Genomic DNA, 9,496 nt, shown 5'->3' with positions numbered 1-9,496 from the left:
CAAATTAGAGAAGAAAGGGATGGGACAAAGGGAATATGGGGAGGGAATGTGTGTGCAGATGATAGAAAGGTAGGAAGGTCATGGGAGAGGGTAGTTAGATGCAAAACACTTTTGAGGAGGGATAGGATGAAAGGAAAGGTAGAATAAATAGGATTGGGGAGACTAGGATGATGGTAAATATAGCTAGCAATAACAAGTGTGGGGGAAAAAATTGAACCAATTTCTCTGATGGACTTATGATAAAGAATGCTAACCATACCAAAGACAAAAAATAGAATATTTAGTTTTAAAGAGGAAATTGGATCTCCATCTTTATTAGATCTTCAAGTTTGAGATGAAAATACATGTCCTAGGTACACAAGATCAAGGATCTATTTCTTTCTTTATTTATTTATTTCCTTCTTTTTCTTTTTTAGTTGTGGAGATTGAGTACTCAATCTCACAAAATCCTTCTACTACTATAATTTGGTGCTTATAAAATATAGCAGAAAAATAAAAAAAATCAATGCAACAGTAAATATAGCTAATAGTGCGAGCTCACTGTTACTATGATAGTGATGGGTAGTGTTTTAGCACCAACAAGCAAAACCATGCACATACACATAAACAAACATATAGTGTTTAAAACAAAAACTCTTTTTATCCAATGTCATTATTTTTTTTATTTTTTTAGATTTTTGCAAGACAAACAGGGTTAAGTGGCTTGCCCAAGGCCATACAGCTAGGTAATTATTATGTGTCTGAGCCCAGATTTGAACCCAGGTACTCCTGACTCCAAGGCTGGTGCTTTATGCACTGCACCACCTAGCCGCCCTCATTATTTTCTTATTAGGAGTCTAATATCCAGTTCAATGCAGTAAGGAAGAAACCATGTTAGGACAACTACTAAGGGTGATTAGACTTTAGAAATACCTCTCTCTCATTTTACTGAGAGGAAGAAACTATTTCCTTATTCTTGGTAATATTTCTATGTTTGAAATGAGTTCATAAATACTTCATAGAGGTTACTTTCCCTTGAAAAGGAGCTTTTGTAACCAAACTTTCCTCACGGCATTCTTCATGTCAGTATTTCTAAGAGAATAAATGAGGGGGTTGAACATGGGAGCAATGATAGTATAAAAGAGGGCAAACACCTTATCTTCATTGAGAGAACTACTTGTAGGAACATAGGTGAAGATGAGGGGCACAAAGAACATGATAACCACAGTAATGTGTGATCCACAGGTAGAGAGAGCCTTGCGCCGACCCTCTGAGGAGTGAGTCCTCAAGGTGTTCAGGATGATGATATAAGAAATAACTAGTGCAAGAAAGGTCAAAATAGACAACATCCCAGTGGTCGTAATGATCACAATTACAAGCAAAAAAGTATCCATGCAGGCCAGCTTTAGCAGAGGAAAGACATCACAGAAATAGTGATCTATTTTATTTGGGCCACAAAAAGGCAACTGAATAGTAATCAATACATGCAAGATGGAGTGAAAGAAAGCCCCTATGCAAGATGCCACTACAATGAGACAGCAAACTTGTCTACTCATGATGACCATGTAATGTAATGGCTTGCAGATGGCTATATAGCGATCAAAGGCCATGGCCACCAGGATGAAGACCTCTGAGGCACCAAAAAAATGACCATAGAACATCTGGGCCATGCAGTTGTTGTAGGAGATGGTTATTCTGTGAGTCAATAAATCCACAATCAATTTAGGAACAACAGTAGAAGTTAAGCAGACATCCATGAAGGACAAGTAACGGAGGAAAAAATACATGGGCTGTTCATTGAGTTGACTAAATCTGACTGTGATCAGGATGAAGATGTTTCCCATCAAGATCAAAAGATAACAAAGTGAAAAGAAAACAAAACAAAATTCCTTGACCTCTTGATATTTGAATAGACCAAGCAGGATAAATTCAGTGACATTGTTTCTATCCCCCATGACTTCAGCCCTGAGATGAGTGCATAAGGGAAAGTTTGTATACCTAAAAGTAGAAAAAAAATCAGGTATCATATTAGTTATTTATTAAATACTACCAATGATAACCAAGAATTACCCTCACTATCAAAGGAGAGAACTTGAAGCTTATTAAATTTTTGACTACATTTTTGTTATTTTCAATCTACAAGTCTTGCTTAAGTGCATACTACATTCTCAAGACTGATAAGTACTAGAATTATACAGGAAGATAAAATATGTGTTTTCATTGAAAGAGCTTACTTTATAAAGAGGTGGAAAACATTCAAACACAAATCTGTTATCTATATGCATTAATCTTTTTATGTATATCTATCATCTAACTTGTATTTATCTGTCTCAGTAATGTACCTATATATCTACTGATCATATATTAATCAAGAGAAAAATTAATTTCAAAAAGCAGATACTTGTCAAGGGGATAGTGTCAGAATTAAATAAGTATTCTTGTTGGAAATTTGGGAAATTTGAATTTCAAGCAATGCTTTTAGAGGGGGAGGCAATTAGAGTTAAAGTACTTCCTCAACATCACACAGCTAATTAGCTTCCATAACCAGATTTGAACTCATGTCTTCCTCTCTTCAGGGCTACTGTTCTATCTACACTGTCAATTAACTGTCCAATAATTTGAGGAATGGTACAGAAAGTCAGGAAGAATAGTATTGGAGGAGAACAGGGAGAACATTCTAGTGGTGGAGGAGTTGAGACAGCAATCAAAGTCAATGAAGAAGAATTTTATGATTAACAGCAAAGAGTCCTGTATATATCTGCATCATGGAAGTTATGAAGAACAAAGAATTTTTAATGAAATATACATATATGCATATATATTTATATATAAATATAGAATCATAGGGAAAGCCACATTATAAAGCACTTTGAATACCAAAATTAAAATGAAAATAATATTTTTTCTCATGATTCTTAAAACAGGAATGAAATAGGTTGATATGCATTTTACAAAAATAATTTTGTTAGCTGAGAGCAGGATGAATTGGAATGAACAAAAACTTCAATCCAAGAATCTGTTTCAACCGTACAGATATGAGGTGCTTATGTTCCCACTCAGAGTGACATCTGTGTGACTAGAGTGAAGAAGACATATTGGAAAGCTCAAAACCTCAATGCTTATTATCAGATTCAATATACAATGTAGATGAGGAGTTAAGGAAGACAACAAGGCTATGATCTTGTGTGAATAGAATAATGATAATACCATTAAATAGAATGGGAAATTTGGAAAGTCTGGATAATTTGGGAAGATCAAAATGAGTTTTCTTTCAGAAATGGAGATTTTAGGCACACCTAGAGCACCAGCCCTGGAGTCAGGAGGACCCTAGTTCAAATTTGACCTCACACACTTTAATAATGACCTAGCTGTGTGACCTTGGGCAAGTCACTTAACCCCATTGCCATACTAAAAAGAAACACCCAACAGAAATGGAGAGATTGAAGTTCCTTTAAGATATTAATGTCAAGATTTCCAGAAGACAGTGTGTTACTCACGATTCTTGATAATACTCGGGATAAATGTAGAGATCCATCATTAAGGTGATAATGAAATTAATGTGGTGAGCCGGTGAATGGAGAAATATTTTTTTAAATAGATCATTGAAATAACCCACAATTCAGTGTCATTAAATGGATTGTGATCCACAAAAGGAGAGTGTGCTGAAATAATTTCTCACATCCATCCATCAAATAGCTGAATATGATACAAGTTGGGACAATTAATTTCCAGGGATGGAAAAATGTGATTACACAAGTTATTCTGGAAAACTGTGTAATATACAACAAGTTTGTTTCATTGATCATCTACTTTGACTCAAAGATGTCACTACTATGATTTATAATGGAAGGAGTATAAACAAGAAAATAATAATGATCACATATGAAATAAAAATGATAATAGCATTTGTTGTTTAACAATATAAAAAAGGAAGTAACATAAGTTTGGAAAAATTTAAATAAAATGAGATCTATTAAAATAAAATGGTATTCTTATTTTTAAGGAATAAAGAAATGAAGATTTTATGAAAACATGGGGAAATATGGAATAAAAGTAAGGGATTTATTTATTCTCCTTTCTGTATTGGTGATTTGATCAGCAACCACTATGCAGTTTAAACACTTCTTATAGATTTTAAATCATAAGTTAAATTATTTTCCTACAATCTAATAGAAAGTCTTCTTCAGAGGTTAGAATTAAAACCTATTTTCCAGTGTCTGAGTAAAATTCTTTCTTCATTGTGTAATATTATCTTTCACTGACAAGTAATGATAATGAAGTAAAATGAATCATATACACAATGACAATAGCAATGTAATTAGAGTTTTCACCAGTGAGAGCAAAGCAAAAATCAGTCCATTACAAAAACATGGATTAAGTCCAAATATGTTCCAGACATTTTGGCAGGCATTATTAGAGAACATAAGAAAACTTATAAAATTATACAAATGTAAATAGAAATTAAAAAGCAAATTAATATAGATACATACTTTCATCATCACTGCAATTAGTAGGGGAAATTGAAGTAGAAAATGAAATGCAATTCATTGCAATCATTCTGTAAATTTCCCTTTTCCTATAAATGATAAACTCACCAAGAGCAAAGATTACCTTATTTATTTTTTCATGATACCTTCAAGCAACATGGCATTCATGAATTGTAGAAAAAGATAAGGAAAGGAAGGGAATAAAAAAGGAAGAAGAAAGAAAGGAAGGAAGGAAGAAAGGAAGGAAGGAAGGAAGGAAGGAAGGAAGGAAGGAAGGAAGGAAGGAAGGAAGGAAGCAGAAAGAAAGAAAGAAAGAAAGAAAGAAAGAAAGAAAGAGAAAGAAAGAAAGAAAGAAAAAGGAAGGAAGGAAGGTAGGAAAGAGGGAAGGAAGGAAAGAAGGAAGGAAGAAGGTAGGAGGGAAGGAGGGAAGGACTGATTAGGAAATTTCTCAAGCTTTCAGTCATCCTTGGTTTCCTTGTTTAAATAAAAATCCTACCTACCTCCTTTGATTTTCAAAAACCTACTTGTTCTATTTTCAAAGATGATTGATAAGAGAAAAGGAAAAGAATCTATATCTTCTAAATATTTATAGCAGCATTACTTTGTGGTAGGAAAGAATTGGAAACTGCATAGATGACCATCAATTAAGGAATGATTAAACAAATTTTGATATACAATTTTATTGGAGGAATACTTAGTAATGAGTACAATAATTTTAAAAAAATATTGAATGATTTGAATATAACAATGAAGAATGAAATGAGTAGAAGCAAAAGAACATTGTATAAAGCAAAAAGCAATATTGTTTTTAAGAATATCTTTGAGCAAATAGTATTTTGATTATTTTAAATTCCCAACTAAAAAGATCTAATAAAGAAGACTGTCTGCTTCCAGAAAAAGAACTGACAAATAGGCAGATGTATAGAATAATTTTATACATCAAAATATTTTTACTGGTAGCCATCTGGGAAAGGTGGATAAGAAAAAGACAAGAAGAAATTTGTGTGATGATTTTGTATTCTATTTGAAAGGAATAGTCAGTTATGCATTGTTGATTTGTAATATTATGTACAATCACTTTTTATTGTTATGGAAAACTTGTTTAGCCTAAAAATACAAACAATAGAAATCCCATACTTTTACATGCCCAATGATGCTAAATTCTGAGAGCATCAGAATCAATAAAGAATAAATTACAGGTGATCCACAGGGAAAGAAATAATGAGTTTCTCAGGGAAATGCTGACATTTAGGACAATATAAATAAATAAAGAAAGAGTCAGAATCCCCTTGAGCATCCTCTCAACTGACCCTCAAAGAAACAGATTGAGTCTCTAAAGAATGTATTGCTATAGTCATCAACATATTTTTTATTTAGGGAGTCATTTTTATAAAGATTGTATGAATAGAACGTTTTTTTCAATAAGGTGTTACTGAGACAAAAATTTTCTTTTCATCAACTACTGATTCATCCTTTATTACTTAGAATACATGTGCTTGAGTATTTTTGCAGAATGCAATACAAGGAAGTGATCTTATCACCTGAAATTTTCTATGAAGGATGCTTATACACTGCAATTAGTGAAAGAGTATGGTACTAAGCATTGGGTACTGATGCAGTAGTCAGAAATTCTGGATTGAAATTCTTTCACTGCTATTCGTGATATTCTAATTCAGAGTTACAAAACATCAGAGAGGGGTCAGATTTCTCACTGGAAAATGGATAGGGTTGGATGATATGGTCTCTATCTTCCTTTCTTGTTTCAAATATGTGATAGTTATGTGACTTATTTCTCTAGTCACTCACTTTATATTTAAATCGAATTGAGATTGTTGCAACACAAAATATTGAGAGTTGTTTTCATCATTAGGAAACCTTAGATTAAGTCTCTTGACTTGTTTTAGTGTGTCACTGGGCAAGTCATTTTTCTTTCAATGTTCAAAACAGAACTTCATTCTAAGGATGAGTACATTAGCTGTTTATATTACTTAAAAATCATAAATCCACTTCCTCTCTCCCTCTCACCAATAATACTTTATATAAGGAAGACTTCTTTTGCTCTCCTTTTTCCTGGTGAATATTACTTGTTGCTTGTCTTATTGAAAAAATGTAATTATTTAGTAATAGAATAAATTATCATATATGGCATTGCTATAACAGTGATGAATGAAAATTACTCCTATGGTACATAATTCCATTCCATATATCCAATTATTTGTATTCAGGTTTTGGGGAGGAAAAATGAAAGTTAATGTCATTTATTGATATAGTAAAATCACTTTTATTCCCATATTCACTCAGATATCTTACTCTTTTTTCCCATTATGTATGTCTACTTCCACTTAAATCATATGCTATCTTTACTCATTTCATATATTTTAATCATTAGATTTTTATCTTATTCTTGTTTATAATAATATGGGAAGTAAAATATTCTACAAATTTCTTCAGTCAACTCATACAGAATTTAACAGCCTCAGTGTCACAAAACAGAAAATACAATATTTTATGAAATGCAAAGGACCTTAAAAATTTTTAGTTCTATCATATTATTTAATTGAGAAGAAAAGTGAGATCCAAGAATGTAGTAAATATGTAAGTGAGGGTTTAAACCCATTTTGTTGTTCTCAGAATTCAGCACATTCACTAAACTATATTTATCTTTGACCAGAGCAAAGTTTCCACTATGGTGATACCATTATTGAATACTGATTACAGCTAGCCATTTTTTCCTTTTGTTTATTTTTGCCTTTTAAGTACAAAAAAAAAAACCCAGATAAATTATGGCCAGTTTCATAAGTACCCAGAACAGATTTCTACAAACCTTTTGAAATAATTCCAGCCCTTTCCTACCTGTGTGAACTTGGTTAAATTGGTTTACTTATAAGCATCTCACTAAACAGATCTGAAAAATGATCTGAAAAAAAACACATATATTGCATTTAAATGGCATTCAGGAAAATAGGAATTCATGCCCAAAAACATATCTTTTGAATGTCCCAAGTAGATTTCTGGTAATAATTTCTTTGTTGTCAACCTTATGCCAGGGAAGTGGCAAATTATCAAACATTATCAAATATGCTATAGAATATATAGAATACTAGACACAGAAACAGGAAGAGTTGGGATTATGCCTCACCTCTGCAACTTTTCAGTTGTTATGTTCTTCAGGAACCCAATTAGCTTTAATTCTTGGCTTCTTCACCTGTGACATGGAGGACAAATTATCTGAAGTACCATCTTCCAGCAATTCTGTGTAATGATCCTCAAATGAGATAATGGAGGTGTTTGTTTTTCAGATTCTAAATGTAAATGTTTGCTAAATTGAAATTTGCTAAATTTAAATAAAATTATTTCAATTTATTAACAAGAAAGATGAAAGATAAATGGAACTAAAAATTCCAGTCTATTCTCAGATTTTGATAGAAAAATAATACTTTTGAAATGTTGGTCTAAATAAAGCTAGTATAATCTCATATACTGAGGCACTCAACAGTAAATAATATATTTATCAAAAATGGAAAAGTAATATAGAAAGTTCTGATGATTATAAGCCACAAATTCATTCTCTTACATTTCTTCCCCAAGGACCATGCCATCAGCCATTTATTATATTTTGTTTCTTGTAAAAGTAAGATCATTACAAAGGCTGCTTTTACCTCAACTATTCTGTACAGTGACCCCTTAAAAGTTAGTCTGTATTCTTAGATACTTTTCAGTTCTGGAATTCTAATTTCTAATATTCCTCTTACTGCTATCATTCCACGGTTGTACATAATGGATGTCTATTAGGCAATAAAATGTTCTCTTCTTGCATTTGTAATTCTCTAAACCACCATCTTTGTCATCAGAAAAATTGTACTGAATAGATTAAAGAGGAATATTTATAGTCAGCCAAGGGATTTCAGAACAAATCCCTGAGGCATTTCTTGGCTGCCTTGTTTGAAATAAGTGGACCATAGTCATCTATAGACTATTTTTTATAAATATATTACTGTTAGTTCTAGTATATTAGGAGCATAAAAGGGAAGTAAAATGTTATGGAAGCAAAAAGGAAGGAAAAGTTCATTTTTGAAAAGGGAACTCCTTCATTTTTTTTAAGGAGGCAGTGGTGTCAGAGGTGAACCTTGCATGAAAGGCTGTTATTCTGTGAGCTTGGATTATTAATTGGATTAATTGGATTATTAATTGTATGCATTAGGGAGCCAAGTAAGAGAGATCAGTGATTTCTTAAACAATTAAAAGTAGATTGAAGATCAAGAAATATTCTATCACATCTATGTAAAGTGTAGAACTTTATGACTAAAAAAAATACAAAATAATTTGCAAAATGAATGATTTTTATTATATTAAATTAAAAAAAGTTTTAACACTAATAATATCCATACTGTAAAAATTAGAAGGAAACAGAAAGCTGGGAAACCATTTTCACAGCTAGGGCTCTGATAAAGATCTCACTTCTAAAATATATAGAGAATTGCTTCAAAGTTATAAGGTTACAGGGAACAGAGAGCGGAGCCAAGATGGCGAGAAGAAGGGATTGAGTCTTAAGAGCTCTCTGATAAAACTCATAAGCTAAGGACTCTAAACTTTTGAGAGACAGAACCCACAAAGGGACCCAGTGAGGCAGTTCTCCTACTCAAGGTAACCTGGAAAAGAGCAGAAAGGCTCTGCTCCCTGGGTCTGAGGGGCAGCCTGCCAGAGGGGTGGCCCATCAGAGCCAAAGAACCTCAGTCTCCTGGAGGCAGCCCCAGGGTGCTGGGAGCCAGGCTCACAGCAGCGGGGGAGTCTCCTGAGCTGCACCCTGGGGAGCACCGAGCACAAAGTGGGGGAACAGCAGGGGACCTCTGCCAGAGCGAGCACGTGGAGCCCAGTCCTCAGGGCACACAGGGAACAGCTTGGTCTTTCTGCAGCCCAGAACCAGAAACAGAAGCAGGTGGTGCAGGTAAGCAGGAGCCCCCATGGCATGAGCCCATTGAGCTGAGGGAGGGGAGTGAAGAGAGACTGCAGAGCTCTGTCCTCTGCCCCTG

General features: G+C 33.5%; 1 protein-coding gene across 1 annotated transcript; it reads right to left on the bottom strand.

The window, feature by feature from the left end:
* Nucleotides 1-1,004: 1,004 nt before the first annotated feature.
* On the bottom strand, nucleotides 1,005-1,934 carry LOC141516954 (olfactory receptor 4P4-like). Its single transcript, XM_074227904.1, has one exon. It carries the CDS (start codon nucleotides 1,932-1,934, stop codon nucleotides 1,005-1,007), a length of 930 nt encoding a protein of 309 aa, XP_074084005.1.
* Nucleotides 1,935-9,496: the final 7,562 nt, after the last annotated feature.

Source organism: Macrotis lagotis, chromosome 3 (assembly GCF_037893015.1).
Source record: "Macrotis lagotis isolate mMagLag1 chromosome 3, bilby.v1.9.chrom.fasta, whole genome shotgun sequence".
Lineage (NCBI taxonomy): Eukaryota > Metazoa > Chordata > Mammalia > Peramelemorphia > Peramelidae > Macrotis > Macrotis lagotis.
Note: the sequence above shows the minus strand (reverse complement) of the source record. Positions and strands in the feature narration are given on the sequence as shown.